The following is a 15,571-nucleotide window of genomic DNA, read 5'->3' as shown; positions in this document are numbered from 1 at the left end:
GTGAAATTGGTTCAGGGTCACGTGGTGTTCTGTGTATCCATCTTACATGTTTATAGTTTTATTAGGTTTAATTTCTTCATTTATTTATTTGCTCATTATTGACGAAGCAAAAAAATTTTATTTTAAGTTATTATTTTGAGCTGGAATCATGACGTTGGTGGTTTTATTATTATAAAAAATATTGTTTTATAAACAACTGATTGGCCGATGTTTGTTAGATCGTAAACTCTTATGTGATTTATTGTTTTTTTTTGGATGTTGTCGGTTTGACTCGATAAGACTATACATTACCTCTTATGTATGTTTAATAGTACACTACAAGAGTAGATGTATTCCATACGCTTTAAAACAAAGTTTTGAAAAGGATTTAAGGAATAGTTTAAACAATCCCTTGTAGCTTTTTCGGGATTAATAGTTTTATCAAAGGTTTCTTAAAGTAGTTAAGACTATAAAGTTTTAACAATATGGTGTTAACAACGCCTTGTAGTAGGTGAAAAATAAACTAAAATTGTTACTTGAGATGTGAAGGTATCAATTTATGGCTGGTCTTAGCTTGAGTGAGATACGCTAAATTGAAATTATGACTAAAACATATTTGACTTCGGGATTGTTCATGAAGCGTTAACTTCGTTTTAATCTACCTACTTCCTAAAATCCACTTTGTCAGTTTATGATTGGCTTTACGGTGGACCTTTGTTTGAAGTTAGCAACAGATTAAATTTTAATCCTAATCTTTGAGTAATTATAGATATTTTTATTTTTTTCCCAGATTCACCATCTACGAAACAATCAACACCAGCCCCGACATCATCATCTAGTGCTAAAAATGTTCAGCAACCAGTACAGCATACCCACGAAAACGGAACTCCAGGTATCGGGGAATCACCATCTACCGTGGACAATGGGTCCAACGTTTCCAAACTGAAGACCAACGTCGTCAATGTGTCGACCGTTTTCAACAGTTTGAACGAATACGTAAACGCGGGCTCGGATTTGAACGAAAAACTTCAAAAAGTGATTGATCCACCAGTGGACAACCTCACGGCAGGAGTGGATTTTGGCGCCAACGGCGATAACAAGCCTCTCATATCGCCATTAAGTTCCTCGATTTCGGCCGAATCTCATACTTCTTCCTCGATAGAAGGCGCTGATGACGGTGTTGTTGAAGGTGATGCAAGCGCCACAGCTGTTCGTCGACTTTCAACTTCCTCAACGGCATCGAACAGTTCCGAACCACGAAAGCACCATCGCCACAGAAGAAATAGCAGCTACTCCTCGTCGGTGAGTGCCTCTTCAACAACCTCCTCGTCCTCCACTTCGACCAGCGACGGAGAGGAAGAGGACGATGCCGATGTGCATGAACGGCTGAACGAGGGTCTCTCGTTGAGTGCCGGCGATTACATTTTGGATTCTTCGGAGAATACAACGGTGGCCACAACCAATGAGGAGCAACCGGCAAGTCTGGTCGTCGCGGAGAAGAAACCCCAAGGCCCGAGCGAACAGCAAGACACGTCGGCGTTTTCCTACAAAAACAGTTTGTACTCGGACACGCTGAGCAACGACGTTATCAACTTGGAAGGTGGGTGCCCACGGGCTAGTAGCAGATCTCTTTAAAGAGTTGGTCACTATTTTAATGCAATAGCAAGTATCTAGTTTCTTTTTTAACAAAATTGCCTCTAAAGTCACTTTTTTATGCTCGCAGTAAACCATGGTGCAAAATGCTAATGCACAATCTAAATATTCTTACGCGGCTATTCCATAGCTTTTTTCGAAATTTATTATAAGATTTCTTGAGAACAAAATTTAAAAATTCTTCTAGCGATTTTTCCAGGAATTTCTTTTGGAATACTTTGAAGAACCACTTCGGGGATCCTTTCCGAAATTCCTTCAACAATTCTCTCAAAAAATCATCCAGTACCTAATTCCTCCAGGGATTTTTCTAGGAAATAAATTTATCGAGTGTTTTCTTTACGAAATATTGAGCAATCCAATGCTACTATTTCCAGGAATTCCTCTGAATAATTTCTCAGGGTTTATACCAGTATTTCTTACAGAGATTTTTCCACAAATTATTTTACCGATTTCTCCAATTGTTACTCTATGGCAGATCTTTCAAAGATTTCTACAGTGCTTATTCCAAGAATTCCTCCAGAAGTGCCTTCGATAATTTATTTTTAGTTATTCTTTCATTTCCATAGTGATCCAAAAATTCCTTCAACATTTTTTTCTGGAAACTGTTTTCTCGAGGACTTGTTGACAAATTTCCGAATAAAGCTTAAACTAAATTTTTGGAGGGATTCTTTAGTCTTTAAAAGAAACACCAAATAAACTCTGTGAATAATTTGTGTATTATTTATAATTGCAGGTATCTCATCGATATCCTCTATCGTGGCGGTGGATTTGACAAGTGCTGGACCCGGAGACAATAAAGGTCAGGAGGAAACTTCTGTACCGGTGGAGCAACTCAACAAGAAAGAAGATGTTGCGCTAGCTCAGCCGGAAGTGATCGAGGAAGAAAGAACCGAAGTAAAGAGGGTGGTAGGATTTGAATCTACGATGGATGATGTTTCGGATACGGAATTGGAAAGCTATTTGCAAGAGTTGGAAGAGTATGACATGCAGCAGACCGTGGCACCCGGATCGGCTAATATTACCCCGAATGTGGTAGAAGCCGAACTTGTTTTGCAAGCAGTAATAGAGAAACCGATCGAAGAAAAGGATCGAAAGGATACCATAAGTATTGGAAGTCGCAATAGTATTGATACCAAAAGCGATGAGAGTATTCCGGAGTCCAATCGGGGAGAGAATGACGAGGATCTGATTTCTCAAGCATCTACGCTCGAATTCAACGAACTGGCCGCAATGCAAGCGGCAAATAATGGTGCCAATGTAGTTGATGACATTGAAATAGAGGACATCCCCGATAATGACGTTCCCGAATTTTTCGCCGAACCAGGTGACGATGGAGGCGAGATTAAATTCATCGACTGTACTGAAACGGAATCGGCAATGGTCAGAGAAGATCTTCCCATTGTAGAAGAAGCTAGAGCTGGTGCTGACAACGGTAATGAGCGAGCTGAAACAGCTTCAGCTGCTGCAGCTTCAGATCGAGCGCCATTACCTAGACCAAATTCTCTAGAACTGCCAACTCACGCGGATACATATGCTGATAAACAAAGCTCTCCTGGCCATACACCTCCTTCGTCGGTATCGCACGGGATCGACTCCGATCAAGGTCTCACTCTGTCCTCTACGAGCTCCGACGATTTTGCACCATCGATTGCGATAGTTCCAGCACCTCCTCCATCGGCACCTCCAACAGAGCTGAGCGATGATCTCCTACATGAAGCCAGCGGAGGTCATCCAACTTTTCGCCCCACAGGTCCTCTCGCTTCCCATCCGCAACTTGGCAAAATACCTCCCTACTGGGTACCAGATAACGCGACCAACTTCTGCATGCAATGTAACCAAAAATTCTCCCTCATCAAGCGACGTCACCATTGTCGAGCGTGCGGTCAGCTCCTCTGTTCGGCGTGCTGCTGCCTGAAAGCCAAACTCGAATACCTCGGCGATGTAGAGCAACGCGTTTGCATCAGCTGCGATATCATTCTGAACCAGCAGCAGCAGGCACTAGAAGAAGCGCAGTACGGATCTCAGTTCGCTATTGCCGCCGGAGCATCTGGAATGTCCTCCGCGAGGCAGCCCAATCCCAACAATCCAATGGAGTACTGCTCCACGGTGCCACCGTTTCAGCAGGCCACCAACCAACCCCAATCGCCAATCTCGGTGATGGTTCCGGTGGGAGTGCTCAAACGAGCTGGATCGTCTCGTACGGGGCGAAAGGATAAAACGGTGATTTTCAGCGATGGCATTCGACCCGGGTGCGATTTGACCGAACTGGACGAGAACTGGGATTCCCAGCCGAAAACGTCTCCCTCGATTGTGCCGAGTGATAAACGGAAAGGGCGCGTCCAAACACCGGTTGGCGGTGAGTAAAAGTAGTTAGCTTTATTGTTATTTGTAATTGTTACCTTTTTTGAATTTCACGAATATTAAGTTAAAAGTTTATAAGTATATAATTTGGTTTGTTCAAGAATCCGAAAAAGAAAATACATTAACATTCAAACACAGAAGAAAAACGGAATCCCTGACCATTAAGGCCGCACGGAAAGTCATTGTAATCACCCTATCTAGCGTTGGGCAAATTTTTCTATAACATCGATGTTCCTGAATCGATTCACATTTGAGCTTTAGAATCGATTCACCGTTTTAATCAAATCCTTTGAATTGATGTTTTCGAATCGAACTTTAATTAAAAATTATTTGATTGGAAATGGAATAAAATGCATTTGCATTCGATTTTACCATCTTTCATAAAAAATCATTTTAATAATCAATAGAACAGAATAAAAATTCACTGCTAGTTCAAAATCTGTTTTTCAATTCATTATTAAGAAATATTTGTGGATCTCAACGAACTGAATCGAATTAAAAAATCAAATGAAGAAAATCGATTCACCTGATTTTAGATGTTCAAAACATCGATACAACAAAATCGATTAATCGGAATGAAAACATCGATTTTTGGAACACTAAATATATAGATGTGAAAATTATGATACATAATTCTATATATGTCTAATAAAACTATGATATGCTACTGCAAAATTTTGATGACAATCGTTGGAAAAAGACAAAAGATAGGAAAAATAACACGGTCTTCCGTGTTACCTTTAAATAAAGCTTGTTCACGCCGCTTTCATGCGATGTGAACAATCAGTGTACTCTAACAGCCCTCAAAAGAAGCTCCATCAAGCTGAATTAAGAATTGAATAATGAGATTAGTAGTGATATTAGCAACATGAATCCTATTTTTGTTTAAATGAAAATGATGACTTTGAGTGTCGATATGACTTTTTAGTTAAGGTACCACGGGGCAAGTGGGTAAATGGGGTAAGTGAAAATAATGTGTATATCTTACTGAATATGTGAATTACGGTTTTAAACTTATGCGTAGAACTTTGAGGCCATTAAGAATATTACGATAGGTAAGAGATTTCTGAGATTGTTGAACCATTATTGCATATTTGAGCGAAAGATTGTTAACCAATCAATTACTACTCCGTATCAAGTTGGCGGCGTGCAATCTTCTTTTCATATTATCGGTGGAAAAAAGTTGCGGAAAATAATTTTCTGTACCATTACTAAGTTTTACTCTTTGACAGTTTCAAACTGCAAAAAAAAAGTTTTAGAATTAGTTCGACATAGACCTAAAAAAAACTAAATTGAAAAACTATCAATTTTCTAATCACGTGGGGCAAGTGAAAAGTTTCTCATTAGAGATTGAATTTGTGTTTTCTCTTTAGTTAGCTATAAGTATACAAGGTTCGCAATTATCATAGAACAACAGAACGTGCTGATAGTTCAAGAAACACTATACTCAAAGCGTTAAATGCTATTATCATGGCCAAATCATGGAACTACTCTAAAAAGGTTGCCAAATATTACGATAATTATATGTTTACTTCGAACAGCCAATTAAAAGGAAGAGGTTGATTGAAAAGTTCCAATATAAGAGAACGCACGGAAATCTTTTGGAATGGCTATGTAAAGCTAGTTAAAACATTAAAATGGGGTATAGGAGTATCCATGTAAAAAAAGTTTCTATATACTTTATTGAAGGATTCCGTTTGATTTCTCTTGAAGCGTTACCCTACGACATATCCGATTTTCTTAAAAACAAATAACGAGCGGTGGAAATTTTACAGAGGAGAAATGCAATTGCTGTTCCATGATGTAATAATTAACATTGGAAATGTTGCAGTTATAATGTTGTCGAATCATATCAGTCATTTCGAATGTTTCATCAAACATAACTGGACAGAAGATAATTCAAGTTACAAGAATAAGATTTTCTTTGTTTCCATGTCTGTAAATATGTTATGTTATTGTTCATTAGGACGCCTTAACAAATGTTAAAGGTAATAGAAATCGTGAATGTTACTGTTATTTTTTGAATTTATTGTTCAAAACGATAAACTTTTCACTTGCCCCACCTGTGGGGCAAGTGAAAAGTGAGGAGACGTTTTTCAAAAACTTTTTCTGTACTTTTTTCTTCAATTTTACATGAAATCCACTTTCAGTATACTGCTTATATTTGGTGGGAGTCAAGCTAAAAAATATACACGACCTCATTTGTTTTAATTTAAGGTCTCTAAAATTTGAAGAATCCCAACTATGCGAAATCCATTACCCACTTGCCCCACGGTACCTTAATGTTACATTCCTCAGTAGGCCGGAACAAATCTTAAAATCTTCTTTTGTCACTTTCCCTCAAAATGTGTCGAGGGGGGGACAATAAATAATAAAATGGAAATTCAGGTAAATTTATCCTTTTTTATTCTGCAAAACCATGTTATGTTTTTGCAACATATACCCGGCAATCAAAGTGTTTTAAACTATTATCACGTATATTTTTTATTTTTCATAATTAGAATTTCAAGTTTTTTACCCATAATCTTGAGGTTTGAAAATATCTAATAAATAAAATCAACAGGAACAACATACAAAGGTATCGACCGTGTAATTTTTATATTGAATTTGTTTACCGGCATATCGGTCTATTTTGCTCGAAGTAAGAGGGACCATGGAGAAGAAAGCAATGAATACTAGATGGATAGATACCGTAAGAAAACGGCGAGAGAAATTGGATTAGATGTTGAAGAGGGCATACCATATTAAACAGTATTACTTGAAACGTTCTTCCTTGTGGCTAGCCGTTCCCATAGGGGACGTTAGCCGCAAGGAAGGACGTTCTGTGGAAGTGCATACTTCCCTTAACGAAAACTAGATTCATAACGTTTACACAACACAATAAAGACAAGGTAGAGTAAGACTTTTGATACGCAGCTTGTGGATGATGATTACGCTTTCAATATTTATACAGCCAGAAGAAAAAGAATCCATTAGGAAAACATGTATTCAAATACATTTTAAGAATTAATTGCTACATTGATTTGACAAGATGTTCTTGGAAATGATAAATCATGGAATTCACTAAAATATTATATTCTCTAAGGCTACACTCTTACAGTTAAAATGGTGTAAAAATTATTCTAAACGAAAACCGTCCAAAAAATATCCCAAACCTATTAACATTAACAAACAGATTTGAAACTTAAAATCCAATAACACATGTTATTTCGTGTAATATCGTAAGGACGAAATACAAAAATAGCAAAAAACACGAAAAATAATGAAAACCAACACTGAAAATAAAATACTTTATTTACTTCCCCCTCTGACTTTTTGAAAAATTTGAAGGGGGGGGGGGTGACAAAAGTAAGATTTCAAATTTGTTCCGACCTTAGTGAGATGTTCTACTAACATGATGAAGCAGTAGTGGTACTGGTGACTTTGCACTGGCTAGAAATGATGGCTATAATAATGTTGGTGTATCGATAGTAAATACACTACGGAACACGTTTTTATCTCAAGCACCAAAATACCGTTATTCACTCAATTAAGGATTGCTGAATCCATTGCCGTTTTCTAAAATATCATAGCACGTCTAGTTTTTGAGATATTGACTGTGAAAATGCAAAATTTCATTATTGCAACCAACTTGCATGCAAGTTTACCAGCTTGTATGGCAATTTATTTGCTTAATTTGTCACAGAATTTAAACTTCATGTGTAAAATGATACATTTCAATAAATTTCACAATACTTTCGATGGTAATACTTTCGGTGGTTCACAAAAGTATTGTGTTTTGCCCAGGGATTGAATCCTGAGAAAATTGAGAGAATCTCTCACGTATCGCTCTCTGTAACTATCATAACATGCTGCACATTATGAGAGACTGTTTATCGTATACTGCTACAAGTTTGATCAGATTGGGGGGATAGTAGTGCATGATAAAACCCCTCTAAACATGCTCCAAGCCTGGGGGACACTGTTGTTATTGGAAGTTCGTGGATTGTTTATCGTGCCAGTAAAGAAAAACACCTATCCCCAACGGTAAACAAGCGAGAAAAATGGATTTTATCATCGCTCTCTCGTTGGGGCTCTCGCTCGCTGCTTCCATTTATCAGACTTGTTACACCTTGCGATACAATGACGATCGTGGACCGCAACAGATGGGATGTTTTTCTTTGCTTGCTTTGATCGTGCTTCATTCTCAAATGAGAGCGAATTCTGCAACGCCTGGTTTTGCCATAGAAGTGGAACGAAGAATTTTGTATGCAGACTGCAAGCATGTTAAAAAAATCGATTTCATCTAAATTTTAACGCACAATTTAAACTACATTATACCTAAATTGAAAGTTTAATAAGCGGTTTCTTCACCACCGCTTAGGCCTTAAACCTGGTTTAATCGTATGGGTAAGCGTGGTTTACGGCTTAAGCAAAGGTGAAGAAATCGGCCCTAAGTCCTATTTTGCATGCTTGGTGGGTTAGATCACTAGGAAATTTGCTAAAGCATACTTTAAATCTCATGTTAACATTACTAAAACCAGTGTTTTATACAACTTTGACGGCCTGTAGCTAAAAATTGTGTCGTGCTGGAACATTACTGAGAACGACATCAGATTCAGCGACCCAAAATCTACTAGAGACACATAACTTGATCCTTGAGACACACAAAAATGTCATTTTTGTACGCTGTGTTACCAGTGAATAGCGATATAAAGTAATTTAATGTCCATAAAGTGAAGTGAAAGTGTGAAAATAACTTTTTCCACTTTTTACCGTAACCTTCTAAGACAGATCTCAACAGTGTGTTCTTGGAAGCCATATCTTCCGTGTACGTCTGTTGAGCTGCATCTGAAGAATTACGTTCTATCTTATCCAAAGTCTATGTCGGAATCCTCTACCTTTCTTCCTTCGATACTGTCGATGGCCAGTGAACCGGTGCCAAAAGGGTTCCAACACCGAATGGGGTTTGGTTTAACTGTGGGCGTGGAGGGTCCATATACAGTCAAATGATATTTTCACTAGCGCATTATATTTACCAAAGTTTGACAATTATGAACTTAAGGTGAAGATGCATCGACACGAAACCTCGAATTCTTAAGAGCACAAATCTAGAGAACCTGACAACCGTTCGCGCTGAAAAATTGATCGATTGGTCACACTCAGCTAGTTGCTACACGCTCTGCTAATCTTTGTCTAGTTTAGAACTACAGTCGAATTTCATTCGTTGAACTACGTCTAATTGCACTTCGTTTTAATTGGGTTCCAGTTGAGTGGGCTATAGCCCACCTAAAATGAAGGCAAACGTCACTTTCTGACATAAACCACAATTTGTCTATGTTGGTAGCCCTGATTTTCTATTGTAATCGGTGTTTTGACAGCTCAAAATTCAGCCCGATTAATGAAAAGCTGTGATGTTAAAGTCACCAAAATAGCTTTGGTGAGCGAATTTGACGGATAGCGCCGACAATTTTTGTCGCATAGGATTCATCTAATGTAGCGCGGTTGTTGCACCATGGCCAGATTCATTTCCCGAGCGCGTGCACGGAAAGAAGTAACAATTGTGATTTAAGGCCGGTTTGCTACTGACAAGAAAAGGAATCGCCTATCTCCGTGCGTGGAAAATTTCTCCCAAGAAATGGTCAAGAAAATCACTTTTTTCTGATCGCAGTACGCAGTTGAGAAAAAATGTCACTTCGAAGGGGGCTCTCTGTAGGAAATTTCTTGACCCTTTCAGTCAAGGAATTTCTTTACTTTTCTTGAGCGAAACAGCATACTTAGCTTTAAAAAAAACAGTAGCGGAAAATCAACTGATGATCATTGTCGTTCTACTATTATCAAACATTTTAATAAAAATAAAATGCTTTTAGAAGTGCGCAGCAATGCTAAATCGGTCTGATGTATTCTGCGCAGTTCATATGTATTTTCCACACGTTCTCCTATAATTGTTTTTAATCCACTTCGATACCGTCAATCCGCCCCCAAACTGGATGGCGTACACTCAGTTTAAGGTGATTATAAAACGAAGCCAAACAAGGGCACAAGACTGGAGAATCTGACAACAGTTTGCGTTGAAAACCAATCAATCTGCTTGCTTGCTGGTGGTGACTAATGGGATAAATTTTCAACGGTGAGAGCTGTTTGGTTCTCAAGTCTTGTGCTTTTGAAAATTTGAGGTGTGGCTTTGTTCTATAATCACCTTAACGCAATTTATAATTAAGTATTGAGTTGTAAATTTTTTTTTTTCTTTATTAACGAGATTTTTAGCCCTGGGCTAGTTCATCTCGGGACCAACGGCTTTACTTCCCTTCCGAAGGAAGTCGTCACTATAACTTTTTACGTCATAAGTGACTATGTCGGGGATGGGATTCGATCCCAGGTCCTCGGCGTGAGAAGCGAGTGTTCTAACCACTACACCAGGTCCGTCCCCAAGTTGTAAATATTAGTATATATTAGTTGTGTTGCTAGAGGACATCTTGAAAATTCACTGAGATTCTTTCAGAAACCCTTCTGAAATTATTATATGTAGTTATTTCTTTGATCGCTCTGATTTTTCCAATAACCTCCTTGTGACTTCCTATTGGACTATCCCAGAAACCCATCTTGGGTTATTATGGAAATCCTTTCAGGATTCTGCTGTAAAATTCTGGAATTCTGCCGAAAATGATTTAATGATTGCTTTCCAGTGTAATGGAATCTATTTTAAAAATCTGGGTTCGGGGATTCTCACAAAATTTCTCGGGATTTCTTCTGGAAATATAAACGAAATTATTATTTAAATTCTGATATTTTCCTCGTAATTCTTCAGTATTTCTTCCGTGAAACTCTTTGAAAGTTCTTCAAAATCCCTTTGAGATTCTTTCCGAAAAATGTCTTAGATTATACCTATTATTCTAGAATACTCTCGGAAAGACGCCTGAGACTATAATCAAAAAAATCTATTATTTCACTTCACTTTCTTCCGTGCAAATTCTTGGGATTCTTTCGGAAATTCCTCTGGAATTCTTTTGTAAATCCCAATGGAATTCTCCCAGAAATCCCTGTGGAATACTTCCGAAAATCCTGCTAAGAATCTTCCAGATGACGGGGATTTTTATAAATCTTTATTTATGGAAATCATCCGAAAATTCCTCTGTAATTGTTTGTAAATCCTCCTTATATTCTTACAGAAATCCTTCTTATATTCTTACAGATTTATTGCTATTGATTTTATTGTTTCTGCCTGAGATAATTTTGTATATCCAGAATTATTCCGAAAATTCCTTCGTGATTCTTTAGAATTTTTTTCTAAGATTTTTTGAGAAAAAAAAACTCTGTGATTCTTCTGGAAATTCATAAGGAAGTGTTTTTGATTTTTTTCGTGATTTATCATTGATTTTCCTTGAAAATTTTCTTAAATCCTTGGCAGAATTTTCTGAAAATTCCTCTTGACTTCAAATGGAAATCCTCCAAGAAAACTACCGGACAGTCACTGGGACTTTAAAAAAATACCTATGAGATTCTTTGATTACTAATTTCTTTTTCTGAGCATCTTTTGAAAGTGACTTTTAAATGGTTCTGGAAATTCCATTTGAAATTATTCCGTAAATCTTTCTGGAGCTCTTCTGGACATCGTAATTATTCTGGAAAATATTCATGAAATCGTCTGGATGTCTGTGACTTTTCATTGAATCTTCAGGGGTTCTTGCGAAATAACTTGTGGGATTCTTTTGGATATCACTGTAAAAAACATTCAAAATCCATTCGAAATTTTCCTGAGATTGTTTCAGGAATTTACGAGAATCGTTAACATAATTCCTTTAGAAATCTCCCTGATAATATTTTAGTGATTTCTCTGTGGTTCTTCTGTAAATCGACCTGGGATTCTTCCGGAAATCCTCCTTTAATTCCAAAGCAATTTCCAGAAGAATTTTCAGAAGGATATTTTTAAGAATCCTGTATATTTTTCCCTAAGAATCTCAATGTATTTAAACAAAATACCAGGACAATTTACGGTTCAATCCCACAAAAACTTCCGGTGGAATTCTTGAATGCTTATCATTCAAGCAAAATTCCAGTCGTATTTCCGGATGAATTTCGGCAGGTTTTACGGAAGAATCCCAGCAGAATTTCTTGAAAAATTCCAGTAAAATTTCTGGAAGAATCTTTGAAAGATGTTTTGAAGTCCTCCAGCAGGCTAACAGAAAGAAATCTGGGGGTATTGTAGAAGAATTTCCGAAAGAATCCTAGAGAGATAGTCGAAATAATAACAGTTTCCTTGAAAAATTCAGGAAACTCCCAGAGTCTAGAGGTAGAAGAATTTCTGCAAGAATCCTTAACAGAAGGATTTGAAGGATCCTCAGAAAGATTTTCGAAAGTATCCCAGAAGGCTTCCCGAAAGAATGCTAGAAAGATATCTGGAAGATTTCCTACAGGATTTTTGGAAGAGTCCCAGACAAATTTCAAGAATATGGACATAAAAATCTCAGTGGCATTACTAGAATAATTTCAGAAAGATTTTCGGAAGCATCCTCAAAAGTATTCTAAAGGGATTCCGAAAGCATGAGATTTCCGGAAGAATACCAGAGGTATTCTCATAATAATCCCAGAAGTATTTCCGGAAAAAGGCCAGAGTTATTTTCGGAGGAATTCTCGACGAATTTGTAGTAGAGTCGTAGTACATTTTTTGGCAAAATCCTCCAAAAATATCCAGAAGAATTGCATCAGGATTTTTGTTAGAATCTTCCATTGAATTTCCGAAAGAATCTTCGAGAATTTCGATTCGAATTTGATTTCCATTATTTGAATCACAAAGGATATCCGAAAGAATCTCAGATATAGTACCGGAATGCTAACGATTTTTTTAGATGAGTTCAAAAGCGATATCTGTAAGTATTCTGTGATTTCCAGAAGAACTTAGAGAAAAATCAGAAATAATCTTTAGATTTCCAGAACAATCCCAGAGAGGTTTTAAAGGATTCATAAGTGATTTAAGGAAGAATCCCAGGAGGGAAATTCCATAGAATTCTGGAGTAATTTCTGAACAGCATATATCAATATTTACAAGTAATTATAATAAACAAGTATTTATGGAACAATAACAATTTTAATTTATCGCCATAATTGAACGACAATTTTAATTAGAATGTGCATCCACCGCATCATCCCTCTCAGAAGGATTATGATTCTAAATTGTAATCACATACTAGTTTAATTGTATGTGGTGTCATTCAATATTTAAAATAAGATTCGTTAAGCCGAACATGTTGATCCTTCGACATGAACCAACGAGCATTGCTTGAAATAATGAGATTTTTTCGATTACTTTGATTACTGATTTCTTTTTCTGAGGATCTTCTAAAAGTTACTTTCAAATGATTCCGAAAATCCCGTTTGAAATTATTCCATGAATCTTGCTGCAGTTCATCTGGACATCGGAATTATTCTGGAAAATATTCATGAAATCTTCTGGATGTCTGTGAATATCCTTTAAATCTTTCAGGGATTCTGGCGAAATAACTTCTGGGATTCTTTTGAATATCACTGTAATTTGGTTTTAGAATTCTCATGGGATTATTTCAGATATTAACGACAATCATGAGAGAAAAGTAAAACACGCGCAGTCTCTGACGTTTAACTGAAGAATGATATTTATTCACGAGATCAAGAGTTTACTACAAGGTGGTTTGTTTTGGTATTATTACACACTGAATACAAAGTGGTTAGATTATCCCCAACACCCCTCTTTAAGCTGATCACTCTAGTATTCCCAAATTAATGCAATGCTTCTTAAAGGCAACAGGTGATAGTCCCTTCGTTAGCATATCAGCTGGCTGATCTCCGGTTGGAAGGTACTTCACAGACACTTTCTGCTCTGCAACGCACTCCTTGATGAATTCCAGTTTCACGGCTGTGTGCTTCAGCTTCTTCGATGGTGCTTCAGATTCGGCTATGGCGATAGCCGATTGGTTATCCTCATAGATCTCCACTGGATTCTGGTCTCGTATCTTGAGTTCTTCAAACAGCTTGCATATCCAAATCGCTTCACAAATACAATCCGCAAGTGCCGAACACTCGGCCTCGGTCGACGACAGAGCAATGGTTCGCTGCTTTCTGGTTGTCCACGAAGTTGTAGCATCGTAAATCCGGAAAAGATATCCGGAAACGGAACGACGGTCGTTCACGTCGGTCGCCCAATTCGCATCAGCAAATCCCACAATCTGCCGGTCGATCACATCCATTCTTTTGTACACCAAGCCACGCGATTTTGTGCCGCTCAAGTAACGAAGGATCCGCTTGGAGTGAATCCAGTGCTCATCAGTTGGATTACATTGATACTGACTGAAATACGCTACAGCGGCACTCAGATCGGGACGACAGGTTGTCATCAAGTACGTTAGGCAACCAATCAATTCCCTGTAAGGCTTGTCCAGATGGCCGCTTTCACTCCCCTTTGGTAGTTGCAGTCCAGCTTCCATCGGAGTGGACGCCGGTTTACACAGTTCCATCCCGAAACGCTTCAAAACTGCTTCAACGTATCCCTGCTGGCTGAGTTTCATGGTACCGGCCGCCATATCACGCTCTATTCGCAGACCGAGGAACATCTCCGCTTCTCCTAGGTCTTGCATCTTAAACTCCTGTTGCAGCAGCCGCTTGACGACCTCGATTTCTTGAACATCCTTGGTGATAATTAATACATCGTCAACGTACAGCAACAGATATACTGGCCCCGCTTTTCCGTTGCGCACGTACAGGCAAGTATCTTCCTCACTACGGCGGAATCCAATCCTTTCGGCGAAGACATTGAAGCGATCGTTCCACGATTTAGAGGCTTGCTTCAGCCCGTAGAGGGATTTGCGAAGCTTGCAAACCTTATCCCCCTCTTCAAATCCTCTGGGCTGACGCATGTAGACGTCTTCAGACAAGGTGCCATTAAGGAATGCGGCGGTAACATCCATTTGGTGAACAGCGTAGTTGTGCTGATTGGCGAAGGCTAGCATCATTCTTACGGTCGACATCTTCACAACTGGCGAGTACGTCTCATGATAGTCGAAGCCGTATCGTTGAGTGAAGCCTTTGGCGACCAGTCGTGCCTTCCGCCTCTGGATAGTTCCGTCTGGGTTGAGTTTTAGTCGGAACACCCACTTGTTATCCACAACCTTTCTCCCTTTAGGGAGGTCCACCAACTCCCACGTATCGTTCTCCGCCAGCGATCGCAACTCCTCTTTAACAGCCACCTTCCATTCCGGCCAGTCTTCCAACTTCTGCAGCTCCTCAATACTTTCCGGAACATCCTCCACAAAGCACTCCGTGTTCAGCGCGTACGCCACGACGCACAAGTAATCGTTCAGTCTTGCCGGTGGATTTCGGGTACGCTGGCTTCGTCGTGTTGCTTCCGCTTCCTGGTCTACCATTGGGTCCACCAAGGCTTCTTCTTCTTCGATTTCCGCTTGTGGATCGGGCTGCAGCACCTCCGGTTCTTGAACTCTCGCTTGAACTTCACCGAACGGTCCCGCCAAACGACGACAATCCACGCTTTGTTGCTCCGAATTCGATGTACAGCTTCGACCACCGTTTGATTGCTGCCATGCCACTTCCTCGACCACGACGTCCCTCGCTA

At 38.8% G+C, this 15,571-nt stretch overlaps 1 protein-coding gene across 1 annotated transcript in view; it reads left to right on the top strand.

Moving 5' to 3' along the window:
* Positions 1–15,571, top strand: part of LOC5571512 (zinc finger FYVE domain-containing protein 9) — a 39,936-nt gene that overhangs the window by 5,574 nt on the left and 18,791 nt on the right. Inside the window, exons 2-3 of the mRNA XM_021837278.1 lie at positions 770–1,579; positions 2,366–3,988. Coding sequence (XP_021692970.1) covers positions 770–1,579; positions 2,366–3,988 — 2,433 coding nt within the window. The remainder of the gene's footprint in view (positions 1–769; positions 1,580–2,365; positions 3,989–15,571) is intronic.

Source organism: Aedes aegypti, chromosome 1, assembly GCF_002204515.2.
Source record: "Aedes aegypti strain LVP_AGWG chromosome 1, AaegL5.0 Primary Assembly, whole genome shotgun sequence".
NCBI lineage: Eukaryota > Metazoa > Arthropoda > Insecta > Diptera > Culicidae > Aedes > Aedes aegypti.
This window is presented reverse-complemented; position numbering and strand designations above follow the sequence as displayed.